The 15,926-nt window shown below is 51.7% G+C and overlaps 1 protein-coding gene across 11 annotated transcripts in view; it reads right to left on the minus strand.

Annotated features, from left to right (window-relative positions):
* Positions 1–15,926, minus strand: part of IKBKE (inhibitor of nuclear factor kappa B kinase subunit epsilon) — a 32,212-nt gene that overhangs the window by 6,322 nt on the left and 9,964 nt on the right. For 7 of the 11 annotated variants that reach the window (XR_003425713.2, XM_027074908.2, XM_027074907.2 and 4 more), the window contains 12 exons: positions 13,042–13,202; positions 12,087–12,197; positions 11,598–11,777; positions 10,792–10,988; positions 9,980–10,044; positions 9,807–9,898; positions 9,593–9,679; positions 5,733–5,808; positions 5,498–5,610; positions 3,516–3,592; positions 915–954; positions 9–110 (listed from right to left, as the gene is read on the minus strand). Coding sequence is in view for 9 of the 11 variants with exons in the window: in XM_027074908.2 (XP_026930709.1) it covers positions 9–110; positions 915–954; positions 3,516–3,592; positions 5,498–5,610; positions 5,733–5,808; positions 9,593–9,679; positions 9,807–9,898; positions 9,980–10,044; positions 10,792–10,988; positions 11,598–11,777; positions 12,087–12,197; positions 13,042–13,202 (1,301 nt within the window). In the remaining 2 variants the exon portion in view is untranslated. Of the gene's footprint in view, positions 1–8; positions 111–890; positions 955–3,515; positions 3,593–5,497; positions 5,611–5,732; positions 5,809–9,592; positions 9,680–9,806; positions 9,899–9,979; positions 10,045–10,791; positions 10,989–11,597; positions 11,778–12,086; positions 12,198–13,041; positions 13,203–15,926 lie in introns of those variants that run through there. The other 4 variants (XR_008293050.1, XM_027074909.2, XM_053209192.1 and 1 more) reach the window with 4 other exon arrangements.

The raw sequence follows: 15,926 nt of genomic DNA on the forward strand, positions 1-15,926 counted from the left end.
ACTGTTACCTCATCCACTTGCCGTGTGTGACTAGAGATGTCTGGTACTTCTGCACACACTTCTCCTGGAATACCTGCAGGAGCCTTTTGGCTAAATGACCGAAATTCACCCTGAAAAGACAGAGAGACCCCCAGGCACAGAGATAAGCAATGAGAGCCACCCATGCACAAGGGCAGCATCCCTCAGTGTCCACCGCCTCAAGGCCCACGGCAGGGCTGCCTGTCCCAACAAGCAGGAAATGATGCTTGCACACACGAACTGTGGAGATCGGAGTGGCTGGAACACACGACCCAGCAACAGAGAGACGTGGGGGAAGGACAAGGGGGCCTCAGAGAACACACATGCTCACAGGCTCAGTCCTCACAGGGGAGACAAGATGGTTCTGGAGAGACTGAGAGACCGTGTGTGTGTGTGTGTGTGTGTGTGTGTGTGTGTGTGTATATGTGTGTGTGTGTGTGTGTGTGAGGGTTAGGGACGGGTGTAGAGCTGGGGGAGTAAGTCTACAAATAACCACTGAAGTCAGGGAGGGTCTCCTGCAAGAGGAGAGTCCAGCATACAGAGGAGCAGAGAGCAGTGCGAGGGAATGCTCCGGCAGAGGTCAGAAGCCGGAAGCGGTAAGCGGGGAGTCAGTGAGGGCAACGAGGAATGGAAATATTCCAAATAGTCTTGTTCATACTAGAAATAAACCCAGTTACATCAAGACTGCTTCAGGGAAACCTCCCTCTGAGTCAGCTACACGATCTCCCTCCCCTGACCCCAGATAACCTGCCCCCACATACAGTTACCCGCTTTTCTTCTGCCTAAGCTACGGCCTGGATCAGAGCCCTCCACCCCATCCGGTCAGGGACAGAGTATCGCTCCCGGCGACACCCACCCTCCCGCTCACCCACCTGCCAGGGGCACAGGCCACTCACTTATCCAGCTTGTGAATCTGCTCCTCGTTGTAGCCGAGGCCTGAGGGAAAGAGACAGGAATGGTGTCGCCTGTTTAATTAGTCAATGAAACAGAATGCCACAAGGGTCTGGGGACAACTACAAAGATGAAGGCAGCTCAGCCTGGGCCCTCAAGAGCTCAGTGGACCCAGGAAGGTCAGGAGTGAAACAAACAGCCAGGAAAGGGTGTGTGTGGGGGGTGGGGGGGTGCGGGGAGGGGCAGGCATGAAGCTGCAGAGAAATTGCCGTAAGGCTCCTGGGGCTGGGGGTGGAGAGATGATACTTGGGGATACTTTCAGGCGGGATGTGGTGGATGAGGACCTTGAAGGACGCGTGGTCAGCCCCAGCTCCTCCTCCAAGGTCATCCAAGACCCCTCCGGAGTGGCTGATGCCTGCAGTCTGTGGGCCCCATTCCTGACCATTCGAGCTGCAGGCAGAGCCAGCTGGGCTCTGCAGCAAGGGGCTGGATAAGCCGGGCCACCACCCTGTACCTCGCCTTCATTCTCTACCTCCCCCCTTCTTTGACCAGCCACTTTTGCCAGAAGAGCTGGTTTTCGCCGCTTTGGCCACCTCCTGCCAATGCTCACCGCGCTAGGGAGATGCTGCCCCCTCCTGGGCTTCGAGGGAATGGGCCTCCCGGGGATGACCTGACGCGGGAGTTTTGCCTTGCTGCCCCCTCCCGGTTCCCTAATGGCAGGCCCACTCCCTGGGATCTTTGTCCTGGGCCCTGCTCTCAGCTCTCTGAGCACTCGTGGAGTCCCAGCTCCACATCCCAGCCCAGCCTCCTGGTAGCAGGAGGTGGTGGGCAAGTGACGTCATCTCATCGAGTGGGCTTCCTCATCCATCGTCTGTAACACCAGGACGGGTGTGAGGAGAGAGAGAAAACCAGGAAGCATATTTCGGAATGGCCTCTTTCAACACTCCAGGGGGTAGCAGTCAAGGGTTATTCTTCCTTTCATTTTTAATTTTCATAAAGGACTCTTGCAGACCCATGGAAACAAAACTCTTTGAGGTTGTAAAGCAGAGTGGTTAGAAGTGTCCAGACCTGGATTGCTTGGGCTATTTAGTCTCCCAGGGTCTTGGTTTCCTCACCTATAACTAGGGGAGAGTAATGGTGCCTTGCGAGGTGCTCAGAAGGGTAGTGATGCTAGGATGATGGAATCCCAGTAACGAAGGCAGAAAAGCCTCCGAGGTTCTCCTGAAATCACAGCAAGGAGGCCAGCTGGGCGTCAGGAACAGGAGAGTCTCAGTTTCCCCATCTCCTGTGCTGCTCCCCTACCCCTCCCCAGCCAGACCCAGAGGCAGGACTGAGGCTCCCACGGAGACAAGATCATCCAGATCTGTATGTCTGAGTTGGCAGCCACGAGACACAGGTGGTTACTGAGCACCTGCCGAGTGGCTAGTATGACCGAGGAACTGAATTTTATTTTAATGTAACTAATTCAATTAATCAACAACTTAAAGCTGGAGCAGTGTAAAATATTGTTTTCCCATGGAACACAGCTCTATGGCTTTGGTGAGACGACAGCTCACCTGCCAAAAAATTAGCTTCTGAACAGAGATGTGCTGTGAGTGTCAAAGACACCAGGATTGTGAGGACTTAGCACGTGCCAAAAAAAAAAGTAAAATATCTTTTTAGTAATTTGGCTTATGTTGATTACATGCTGAAATGACAATTTGGACACATTGGATTAAATAAAATATATCATGAAAATTAATTTCACCTGTTTGTTTTTACTTTTTAAATTCTGGCACGTAGAGAACTCAAAGTTAGGCGTGTTACTGGCATCACATTTCTATGGGTCAGTGCTTTTTAGATAATTCTAGGGATGGAGGAGAACTTGACACTCAAGACCAAGGCCTTCACACATCGGGAGATGCTTGCTACATGGGTGGAGAGGGAGAGGGTTGGCTCCTGGTGTGTTAGTCCCCTAACCCCAAGAGTCAACTGAGGTCTCCCAGGCCCCCAGGTCCACAACCCTCCCCTAGGTTCCATCTTACCCTGTCCCATGATGGCAGTCACCTTGGGCAAGCAGCTGCCCATCCCTGAGCCTATAAATGAGCTGCCCCCACCCAGAGGGTCTTTGTGCAGATGAGTAGATAACACAGGCTAAGTAGTTGGCCCAGTGACTACATGACATTTCTTCAGATCCTCCCTTATCTGGGAACCCTGGCTGTTTTAATGAGCCAAAGACACAGCAGGTAGGGAAACATTCCTTAAACTGTAAAGTGCCCTGCAGAAGTGAGGGGTCTCTTTCAAAGGCCACCTCTCCCATAGCAGCCAGGCTCCAGCCAGCTGAGTCCCCCACCCATGCCATCTAAGCCTCTTACATGGCAATAGGTACAGGCTTCACGTCCCTCAGTTCACAGAGGGACACAGCCTAGACCAGCTGCACCCCGGCTGGCCTCACATGCACCATCCACATAGGGGCCTCCAGTGGCAACACCGGTGCTGTATTGAGAGAGAGCCGGATAAGCAGAGGGAAGGAAGGAAGGAAGGAAGGAAGGAAGGAAGGAAGGAAGAAGGGAGAGATGGGAGAGAAGAGAGAGAGAAGGGAGGAGTTCGCTCTCCCCTTGGCTCACCTGGCCTCATTCTGGATTTCTTGAACTGTTTGTAGATGAGGTTCATCTTGTCCAAACAGCACTGAATCTGCTGGATGCTGTGGGCAGGAGACAGGGACCAGGCAATGGGAGAATCCAACAGCACAGAGGAAAGGGTGAGGGGGCAGTTGGCATGGCCGGTGGGGGGCGGGGGGCTGGGGTAGCGGAGGAGCTGCCTGCCTGAGGAAGGAGCCTCATTGCCACAGTTTTGGGAGCTAGTCTGGAAATGAGAGTGACCTTCCTGTCCCTAAGCTTGTTTGAAGTGCCTTGGGGACGGCCCGCCACCTCTCATTCCCATGCTTATTCCTTCTCTCACCGCCTCTCTCTCTTTCTCTCTCTCTCTCTCTCTCTCTCTCTCACACACACACACACACACACACGCACGCACATACGCACACAAGGTATTGAGTAAGACATAAGATAGACAAAAAGCCAAGGAGGACAGGCCACGGAATGGCCTTTGCTATACTAGAAGGCTTGAGAACAGAATCCAGGAAGGACCCTGAGAGCCTGAGAGCCTGGCAGTGCCTGGGGTAGATGGGAGAGGAGCAGAAATCTCTCTTCTGGTCGCCTGGGAAGAATAAAAACATTGCCCTCTTGGTATATTCAACGCCTGGCACACAGAAGGTGCTTAAATAATGAATCAACAATCCCTGTCTAAAACGAGAATGAATCCAAGGGTCCTCAGTCTTGCCTGGAGGCAGGGGAATGAGGGAGATGACCTCCCAAGGACCTTCACCTCCAAGGGCTTAAGGTCATTATTGTTTCTTCCTTCCCCCTTTCAGGCTGGATACAAACACTTTGTTTGAGACGTTAGTGTGTGTGTGTGTGTGTGTGTGTGTGTGTGTGTGTGTTGTGGGGGGAGAGGTGCTCTTCCTCACCCTCAGGCCTGTTTAGCTCCACTTCCTTCCTGAAGTCCCTCCCAGTGACCCCATCTCAGCTATTTCTGGAGCTGGACTCTGGGCAGGGCCCAAGCGGGTTCCCAGGGCTCTGTGGGTCACCTGCCCTTTGGAGAACCTGGGGTGAACAAGACCTCACCACCAGTTTTTAGCCAAAAGACTCGGGCTAGATACGGTCTTCTAATTTTAGAGAGGTAATTCAGTTACATAGGCTGTATTGTAGAAGAGCCCGAGTGAGGTCTGGCTCAGCATCCCTTGTGAGATATACCCCAAGTTCAGAGAACTGTAAGAATGCTCGGTGTAGGTGGGATAAAAGAGACTCATGCCAGCTGAGGTCAGGTTTTGCAACCAAAACAAACCAAACCCAAACAAAACAAACCCTACTGCTTTCAGAACTCTTTGATTTTGGAATTGAGGGCCTGGGTTACCCATCCGTGTAGGCGCTGAGTGACTGATCAGGGCGGAGCCACATGCACCAGGCTGTGAGGGCAGGGGGGCATTTTCACGTTTGTTGAAAGACAGAATGAGGCTGTAGAGGCTGTAAGTCCCTGGTGTAGGCCAAGACCATGGGTCTGGAGGTAGGCAAACCTGAGCTGAAATGCCACCACCATCACTTGTCATTTACCGGCTGTGACCCAGGGCACATTAACCTCCCTGAGTGAGCTTCCGCATCTACCAAAACAGTGTGCTAGTGGTATTGTTATTTTGAGGATTAAATGAGACGCTACAAATAGGAGCGCCAACCCAGGGAATGAGCAGAGCAAGGGTTCACAATAGAAATGGAACAAAATTATTCTTTTATTTAGACCCAGTGCACCTGCGAGGATTTCTAATTTGCTCTCTGAACTCCCAGAGGGGTGCGGGACCCCAGATCCTTTTCTACTTCTGGCCAGTCTCAGGGGACGGTCTTGCACATTCTTGGATCCCACACCACTACCCCATGCCCCAGCACCCTTGCCGAGATAAGGGAGAAAGCGGATTGATTCCTAAAAAGGCTACTGGACCTTCTGAGCTGTGCACCCCTGCCCCCACCCCCACCCAACCAGAAAGGAAAATCCCACAGACCTTCTGTCCGCATGTACCTGATCCCGGTTCTTCATCAGCTCAGAGCTCAGGTTGCTTAGGCTCATCTGGGTCTCTGTGATATCGTGGGCATATCTGGAGAGGGCCTCAGCCAACTGGAGGACAAGAAAACAAAGGGCAGACCCCCAGAGGGTCCTCAGCTTGGGGTGCTGGTGGCAGCCTGACTTCCCCCCAAACTCTGCGCTTGACACTCCACCCACCCCCCGGCCTCACTCACAGCCCGCAGCTTGGACCTCAGCTCTGTGACTCTCTTCAGTTCCTGCATTTCAGGCATCCCAGCCACACTGCTGAACCTCCAGGGAAGGACAGAGAAAGGACATGTCTGGGGGATTGGGAGGCAGAGCTCCGTGACCGCATGCTGAGTATGACATCTTTGGGGCAGCCTTGCTGGCTTCTGGGGTATGTGGGGAGTTTTGTGGTCGGATCAGAGGAACCGACTTCAAGAGGCCCCTACTCACCAAAGTCGTGCCATTGCTGAGCACTGCAAAGAATCAAGATTGAGGTGGATGGAAACAATGTGAATCTATGAAAATTCAGAGTCCATGAAGCAAGGCGACTGTTAATGAACTCCTTACTAGGAATATTTACAACTAAAGGAAAAACTGAATTTTCTTCCCAGTAAATACTGTATTTCATGATAACCGATAGCTTACTAATAAGGGGAAGCTAGATTGCATAGAATACTAGCCAACAGTATTCCAGGACCTGGTATTATTAGCATCGTATTGCCCCCAGTGAAATTATTTGTTTGGGGATGGTGTTAAAACAAATGACTCATGATTAAGGCACGGACACTTGTGTTCTGCCAAAGTGACAGCACACTGGTTCTTTCACAGGGAAAATGTGACCGCACAATAGAGGAATTAGCCTGTCCCCACCCAACGAGGGGAAGATATGAAGTGTGCTCAGTGTCACTAGCACGTATTTCGGCAAAAAAATGTTCCACTTGAGTCCATCCAGGCTTCAGAACTCTCAGTTTATATAAAATGCTGGGAAAGAGGGAAAAAACCAAAGGGTATCGTGAGGAAGCACTAGGCAAGTCCAGAAAGTGGGACAATGGGTGTTGTCCCTCCAACATGCTGGTGTCATGAAGGGGGAGGGGAGAGGCAGTCTGTCTTGATGAAAATAGATTTAAGGAGCATAACAACTAAACACAAAGTGTGGTCTTGGATTGGATCCTGGTTTGGACAAAACCAGCTAGAAAAGTAAAGCAGGGGGCTACTTAGGGAACGTTGATTATAGATGGCTTTAGATGAGATGAAAATGCATTGGCATGGGGTTGGAGAGTTCATTAGCTGAGAAAAGCAGGTTCTAGAAGAGCAAGTACTATAAAATCTCATGTTGGTGAATATATATATTTTAAACACATAGAGTAGAAAACTACCTAGAAGGACGTGCACTACTCATGTGTGACAGCCTAGCCCTGGGTGATAGGACATAGCACTTTTATTTCATGCTTGCTTATCTGTATTCTCCAACTTTCTACAATTAGCATATACTATTTCGATCACGATAACGCTCAGGGGAAAAGAATCCTGTGCTTTGGCTTGGGAATGGCGGGGGTACGGAAAGCAGAGGGGAGAGAATTAGGAATGACGCGGAAGCCTCATGAGGGTAGGGGTGCCGCCCACTTTGTTCACCATTGTATCTCCAGTGCAGGGCAAAGTGCTCAGCACACAATGGTTCCTCAATACATGGTTGTTGAATGAATTAGTGAATGTACAAATGGATTTCAGGGTGTGGAATAATTGCTGGCAGAAGAGGAGGAGGCCGACCTGGTCCAGCTGGGCAAGGAGGGCAGACGGGTGTGAGTGCTACTCATAGGTGCCACCTTGCCTGTCTTGCATGATCTGGGCTCAGTCACTGCAGCTCTCCAAGACTCAGGTTCTTCATGCACATAATGGGGAGATAAATCTCTTTCCTGCTGCCCAGTAGAGTGTTCGTGGGCATCAAACAGGACCTCAGAGCTAGAGCTCTTGGCTAGAGAGCATGGACACACATTTTTGGTGGTGGGCATGGGGGAAGCACTGGGGCTCCTGGAGCAAGTCCTGGCTGCCTGAACGGGGCCACGGCATGGCAGCGGCTGCCAAAGACAACCAGGGAGCTTCGGGACACAGGCAATGACACTCTGCCAAAGGAGCCTGGCTTCGAAAGCCCGTCGTGGGGAGCCCGAGGCAGGAGGAGTGTGCTGTGGGAGAGGTGAGCAACCAGGATGGGCAATGGCAGCCACTTTATGCCTGGTGCTTGTTAAAGTACCCCAGACTCCAGAACCGACAGGTCGAAGGATGTTCAAAAAAGAATGGGATCACAAAGCGTCAGAGGCAGGAGGCCTCAGAGATCATCCAGTTCTCTCATTTTGAAAAAGGGGTAATAGTGGCTCAGGTGGGGAGAGATAACAGTGGCCTGAGGTCCCTAGTGAAGAGCATGGACTGGCCCTCTGACTCTCTGCTCAGTGATCTTCCCGCTGTCTGTACTCCTCCTTGGTGGGAGGCTGAGATATGAAGCAGGCACTCCTGAGCCTGACTTCTCTAGACACACCAGGCCTCCAAGGGCCCTTGCAGCCAGAATGGGAAAAACAGCAGCCAGCAGACCCGGGACTCCAGGCCCAGGGCTGGGCTGTCCCTTCTCCACAGTCCTCACAGTCCAGGGCAAGTGGGCAGACAAATACTTTCTCTACACACTTCTTTCCTGTTCAAGAACCTACAATAGACCTCCAATGGCCATTTTATTGGGGTCCAATCTGCCAACTGGACCTTCTAGGACCTCCATGCATTCTCTCCTCTCCTTTCCACTCCTCCACCTTGCTCTACCTTCACTCTGGGATATTTTCCATTTTTTTCCCATTTTGACTATGGCTTCAACAAACATCACCAGCATCCCTTCCCCAGTCTCTTCAATCACAACCCCCTTTTCTGTCCCTGCACAGGACCTCCCAACTCAAGGTATTCTCTTTCACTCTGGCCTTAAAAGCTTTACCTCTTCCAGGAAGACCTCCACGATTGCCTTTCCCCATATCTAGTCTTTCTTTACCCAACCATCCTATCACCTGGGAAGAGCTACCTCCTGCAGGGGACTGTGGGCCCCTCTGTGCATGGGGCCACATCTATCCCTGGACCCCCTTTCTGTGCTCTGGACAGAGCTTTGAGGAGCAGTGCTGGTGCCCCTGCAGCCCCTTATCTCTACCAGCCAGGCCAGGGACTCTGTTCCTGACATCTGGAGACTCTCCTCTGCCTCCTCCCGCACCACTACCACCCTATCTGCCCCATCATCAGCATTGCTGCTGCCAAGCAAGGGAGCAGTGAGTCAACCCACTGCTGGGAAACTCCCGGGACCTTCCTGAGGATAAGGGCCAAGGGGTGTGAGGGGTGGGGATATCAGGCACGTTCACGCAGTTTCTGCTCCTTCGTCATTACGTGTTTCCTTCTGGTGGGGAAGGCTTTCCTGGCCTGCAGAGCCCCCTTCTCTCAACTGTACCATAGCCCTCATGCCTTCCAAGATTCGGGGGGCTGTGCCCACGGCTCGGAAGTGCTCCGGCCAATGGAGTCCTCCTGCTTCTCATCTCCAGACTCTTCAGCTTGGTTCCCTCCTCCCCTTCTTCCCAGTCTCCTCACATCTGGCCCATCACCCCTAATTAGCCCAAGTCCGAGGAGCGGTGGGCATGGGGCCCCAAGGCAGGGCCGGGGGAGATGAAGAAGGTGAGGAGAGAGACAGTAGGAAGAATGTGGAGGATGAGACCACCCGATCCCAGTTCTGTCAGGTCCAGGGGGATGCCGTGCTGCTCTGGGGCTTGGGACCTGCAGAAGAAGTGCCCCCATGGGCCCTTCCCCCCACCCCCTGCAGTGTCTGGGTGGCAGGGGAGGCATGCACAGTCACCTAGCAGGGTGGGGGATGAGGGACAGGGCAGGAGTGCCCCCTGCACGCCTGGATGGCAGGGAGGGCAAGAGCTCTGGGTGTGGGGAGGCGAGGGGCGTTGTTGGAAATATTGGGGGTGAAGAGCAGGCAGACAGAGAAGGGCTGAGGGGTCCGAGCCAGGCTCACACCTGCAGCAGCCCACCCTGCCCTGGGTAGGACACCCACCTCTCAGTGCCCAGGCTGCTGCTGAGGAACAGGAGGGCCATCCGCGTGACCTCCAGCGTCCGCCTGCATGTGGCCTGGAGCATCTCCCTGCCGAGGGGTGCTGAGTCAGAGCTCTGTTCTCCCCGGGGACCGAGGGCACAGCACCCGCGGGAATGGCCCCCGGACCATGAGGCTCGCCCGGTTTGCCCTCTCCATCCACCCTCGGGGTACTTACACGAACCAGTACAGCCCCCGAAGCATTAGTTCCTGCCCGGCCAGCAGGGCCCGCGCCAGCCACAGGGCCTGGTAGCCAGCGCCCAACACGCTCTGAAACACACAGGAGGCAGCGGTAGGTTTCCCACCCGACCCCCTGCGCGACCCCTCCCTGCCCCCTGGGCTGCCTCTCACCTTGGCAGTGCTGTAATCTGCCTGCAGATCCACTTTGGGGAAGAACTTGGGGATGTCCTGAGCGGCTGCAGACAAAGGCCCTGTCTGAGGGGGTCTGGACGAATCCTAAGTTCCTCTTTCCTCATTCACCACGCACATCCACCCCCACCCCCTCTTCCATCTCTAGCTTCCCACCTCACACAGAGCCCCCCCCCACAACCCTGAATAAATGCACTTTATGTGCTCCTTTACAAGTGCAGTCTCTCACTGCCCCCTTATGTCCTCTTTGCAGAACTGCAGCCTTACATCCAAGGTCCCAGAAACAGCCAGAAGATGGGCTAAAACCACCCCCATGCCCAGGAGTCTCAAGGTTAATTCTCCTTTCCAGCATTGGAGACTCTGAGGAGGATGGGACCAGCATCATTCAAATGAGAAGGAATGATACTTTTTCTAGAACTTGGAAGACAAAGCTCTGGGCCCCTGACCACCTTTCCTTCTCTCCATCACCTTGGACTCCTGCTTCCTCCAACCCAAACTATCTGAGGCCTTCCCACCGATTGCAGAGATTGTGGAAACATTAAATCCAGATCCCCCTGTTTCGACTGAAGTTTCTTTCACAGCTCCGTGGCCACTGCGAAGCCCAGGGAGGGAGGTCAAGCCACCTGCCTGAGTCGCATGGCATTTTAGTCACATGGTGTAGAATTAGAGGCCAAATCTGCCTTCTGCACCCTTGGGGTGCAAGGAAACACCCACAGAAACATTAATCGATACCTTGGATCGTAAACCCCTGCCCCTCGTAGCAAAGAAGAGCCAGCCTGAGTGGCCCTACTCACGGTCCCTGAAGGCCAGCCCCTTGGGGGTCTCGCTGGCCATGCTGAATAGGGTCAGGGGGCTGCTTGCTGTCGTGTGGGCGATGTGCTGCGCTGAGAGGCTGGGCTCAAGGACACAGACATGACCCTCAAAGAGGTACTCCTGATGCTGGGGGGCCACACTGGTCTGCTTGTACACGGCTTCCAGAAAGATGGCTACCCTAAACACACAAGGGAGTTAGGGGGAAAGGGGGAGGGTAGGAAGTGTCAGTAGTCAGGGTAGGGGTCCAGGGGACCCAAACCCCAGCTAAGTCCATATCCATGGAGAAGGTCAGCTTTTCAAAGGGAGGGACCGGGTGACTTCCTCTCTTATCAAGGGTGGAGAGACAAAGGTTGGAGCTCATGTCTTAGGGTGGATGGAGACAGTGGGAACAGAACACAGGAGCTCCAATACCCAGCCTCTACCTTTACACCCCTTTCCTGTAACCCTCCCAGTAAAATTCACCTAGTCCTATAAAATGCTCCAGAAACAAAGGGTTCCATGAGCAGTACTTTTGCAAAACACATTGCCAACACACGCACACACGCATGCACACATGCACACAGGTACCCCTCAGATTTCTAATGCACATTACCATCGTAGAGATTGTTGAATCTGTGGAGTCTAACAGCAAGGAAGAACCGTTTTACTTTAACTTTGTGGAACTAGTATTTTCCAAACTAGGATTGGACCCAGAAGCTCTCCTATCTAAATAGCCCACACAATGCCACCTGGGATACACCCTTCCGCTTGGGTGGAGAAGGTTCTCGGGCCTCCGTTGCTTACTCACGTGTTGTGGGCGTGGATGTAGACGTGGTGCAGGACCGCCTGGGACAGGGAGAAGACATGGACAACAACTCGCTGCAGGATGTCACTGGTCTCCGCAAAGAACTGGTCGAAGCCCCAGCACTTGGCCTGCTCCACCTCCAGGATGTTGGCCAGGATGGGCACCAGCTGGCTCTGCAGCCCCCTGTGCCCCAGGACACGCAGACGGTCAGGAGGGCCCAGGTCCCAGACTTGTCCTCTTGGAGTAGGTAATAGGGCATTCCCTGAGAATGTCCCCAAGAGCTAGGACCAAGGCGGTGGGGCAGGGTGGGATGGGGAGGAAGAGCTGGAAGAACCCATTCCGGCATGAGGATGGAAACAGTGAGGTGGAAAGTCATATGCCCCAGCTGACTGCATGCCAGGGGCCTCCGAGGTAGGGCAGGACTCTCAGCAGGGGTAGGTGACACCAGCCCAGACTCCAGTCTGTCTGCCCCTCCTGCAGGGCCCCACTCACATGGACAGCCGGCAGGTGATGGGGAGGGTGTAACTCCACTCCAGGGGCCCATTCTCCCGCCTCTGAGTGCCTGCGATGGCCCCGGCCGGCTTCTCCGTGGTGATCCGGTACCTGGGGCGAGGCAGGACCAGGTCAGCGGGGCTCCTGGCCCATCACACTTCACGGGATGGCAAACTCAGTGTGGAGGGCTCGGAGCGTTGGTTCCCAATAGTCAGCCACTCCGAATTAGCTTGGAAACGGAATTTGAGAGTCCTGGCCCTCAGCCAACAAGATTCCCAGTCAGGCTCTCGGCCCCTTTCCACTGTCCACTTCCTCCACCCCCTTACTGCACATCCCCCGATCTGGCCGGCCTCGGCACCTCTGTCCTCGCTGTGCTCCACTTCACAGACCCTCCCCTCCCTTCAAAGTCCCGCCTTCCCTGACAGCCCCCGCCTGTCGATCTCCTTCCCCTTGCCCTAACCTAATCCAGGTTCCACACAGCTGGACCCCTGAGCTGAGGGTGGGTGTTTCGACCTTCCCACGAATCTACCTTAAACCTCTTCTGCTCTGAGCAGTGCCCTCAGTGGGAGCAGCCACCGACTGAAGCTACTTCTGGAGCAGCCGGCAGGAAACCTGGGAAGGCCTCCCACAAGGGATCAGGGCCTGGGTCCTTGCCCCACCTTTGCCCCTGGCAGGTTCCACAAGCTTTGGAGCCTCTGCTGAGATGGGGGAGCCACTCATGGAGGGAGGCTAAAGGGAAGCACTGAGCTGAGGGACCGTGATCATCTCCCATCAGTCAGGGCGGGCTCAGCTTCCTGTTTCATTGGCTGGTAACAGAGGATCGGAAAGGAGCCTGGGTGGGGGTGGCCCAGAGGAGGACCACAGAGTGAGAGGTGGAGTAGGAGATACAGCAGGGACCAATGGAGGAAGGTCCAGGGCCCGTCCCTTCTCATTCCCTGTCCATGGCCCACCGTACATCATCTCCTTGTTGCGCCGTGGTCCACCGAAGGGGACGAAGGGCAGGCTGCCGGTGGCTGCGTGGTACAGGGTTACCCCAATGCTCCAGAGATCCACAGTCACCCCAAATGTCTTCTGCTGGGGCTTGCGAAGCACTGCCCGTTCGTACATGTCAGGGTGCTGCGAAAGGGAGAATGAGAGGGCAGCCACGGAGACGTGGGTGGGCAAGGGCTGGAGCCCCCATCCATCAGACCTCCTTCCACCACCTTTGGTGAAAACAGAACTATCAGAACCATCTCCTTTGTCATTTCAAAAATGTGTATGGGGGCACCTGGGTGACTCAGTTAGTTAAGCATCCAATTCTTGGTTTCGGCTCAGGTTATGATCTCACAGTTCATGAGTTCAAGGCCTATATTGGGCTCTGCACTGACACCGGAGCCTGCTTGGGATTCTCTCTCTCAAAATAAATAAATAAGACCAATGAAGCCAAGAGTTGGTTTTTTGAAAAAATTAACAAAATTGACAAACCTCTAGCCAGGCTTTCACAAAGAAAAGGGAGATGACCCAAATAGATAAAATCATGAATGAAAATGGAATTATTACAACCAATCCCTCAGAGATACAAACAATTATCAGGGAATACTATGAAAAATTATATGCCAATCAAGTTGGACAACCTGGAAGAAATGGACAAATTCCTAAACACCCACACTCTTCCAAAACTCAATCAGGAGGAAATAGAAAGCTTGAACAGACCCATAACCAGTGAAGAAATCGAATCGGTTATCAAAAATCTCCCAACAAATAAGAGTCCAGGACTAGATGGCTTCCCAGGGGAGTTCTACCAGACGTTTAAAGCAGAGATACTACCTATCCTTCTCAAGCTATTCCAAGAAATGGAAAGGGAAGGAAAACTTCCAGACTCACTCTATGAAGCCAGTATTACTTTGATTCCTAAATCAGACAGAGACCCAGTAAAAAAAGAGAACTACAGGCCAATATCCCTGATGAATATGGATGCAAAAATTCTCAATAAGATACTAGCAAATCGAATTCAACAGCATATAAAAAGAATTATTCACCATGATCAAGTGGGATTCATTCCTGGGATGCAGGGCTGGTTCAACATTCGCAAATCAATCAGCGTGATACATCACATTAATAAAAGAAAAGATAAGAACCATATGATCCTGTCAATCGATGCAGAAAAGGCCTTTGACAAAATTCAGCATGCTTTCTTAATAAAAACCCTTGAGAAAGTCAGGATAGAAGGAACATACTTAAACATCATAAAAGCCATTTATGAAAAGCCCACAGCTAACATCATCCTCAATGGGGAAAAACTGACAGCTTTTTCCCTGAGATCAGGAACATGACAGGGATGCCCATTCTCACCGCTGTTGTTTAACATAGTGCTGGAAGTTCTAGCATCAGCAATCAGACAACAAAAGGAAATCAAAGGCATCAAAATTGGCAAAGATGAAGTCAAGCTTTCGCTTTTTGCAGATGACATGATATTATACATGGAAAATCCAATAGACTCCACCAGAAGTCTGCTAGAACTGATACATGAATTCAGCAAAGTTGCAGGATACAAAATCAATGTACAGAAACCAGTTGCATTCTTATACACTAACAATGAAGCAACAGAAAGACAAATAAAGAAACTGATCCCATTCACAATGGCACCAAGAAGCATAAAATACCTAGGAATAAACCTAACCAAAGATGTAACAGATCTGTATGCTGAAAACTATAGAAAGCTTATGAAGGTAATTGAAGAAGATATAAAGAAATGGAAAGACATTTCCTGCTCATGGATTGGAAGAATAAATATTGTCAAAATGTCAATACTACCCAAAGCTATCTACACATTCAATGCAATCCCAATCAAAATTGCACCAGCATTCTTCTCGAAACTACAACAAGCAATCCTAAAATTCATATGGAACCACAAAAGGCCCCGAATAGCCAAAGTAATTTTGAAGAAGAAGACCAAAGCAGGAGGCATCACAATCCCAGACTTTAGCCTCTACTACAAAGCTGTCATCATCAAGACAGCATGGTATTGGCACAAAAACAGACACATAGACCAATGGAATAGAATAGAAACCCCAGAGTTAGACCGACGAACGTATGGCCAACTCATCTTTGACAAAGCAGGAAAGAACATCCAATGGAAAAAAGACAGTCTCTTTAACAAATGGTGCTGGGAGAACTGGACAGCAACATGCAGAAGGTTGAAACTAGACCACTTTCTCACACCATTCACAAAAATAAACTCAAAATGGATAAAGGACCTGAATGTGAGACAGGAAACCATCAAAACCCTAGAGGAGAAAGCAGGAAAAGACCTCTCTGACCTCAGCCGTAGCAATCTCTTACTCGACACATCCCCAAAGGCAAGGGAATTAAAAGCAAAAATGAATTACTGGGACCTTATGAAGATAAAAAGCTTCTGCACAGCAAAGGAAACAACCAACAAAACTAAAAGGCAACCAATGGAATGGGAAAAGATATTTGCAAATGACATATCAGACAAAGGGCTAGTATCCAAAATCTATAAAGAGCTCACTAAACTCCACACCCGAAAAACAAATAACCCAGTGAAGAAATGGGCAGAAAACATGAATAGACACTTCTCTAAAGAAGACATCCGGATGGCCAACAGGCACATGAAAAGATGCTCAACATCGCTCCTTATCAGGGAAATACAAATCAAAACCACACTCAGATATCACCTCACGCCAGTCTCTGACCAAAATGAACAAATCAGGAGACTATAGATGCTGGAGAGGATGTGGAGAAACAGGAACCCTCTTGCACTGTTGGTGGGAATGCAAATTGGTGCAGCCACTCTGGAAAGCAGTGTGGAGGTTCCTCAGAAAATTAAAAATAGACCTA

This window comes from Acinonyx jubatus, chromosome E4 (assembly GCF_027475565.1).
Source record: "Acinonyx jubatus isolate Ajub_Pintada_27869175 chromosome E4, VMU_Ajub_asm_v1.0, whole genome shotgun sequence".
Taxonomy (NCBI): Eukaryota; Metazoa; Chordata; class Mammalia; order Carnivora; family Felidae; genus Acinonyx; species Acinonyx jubatus.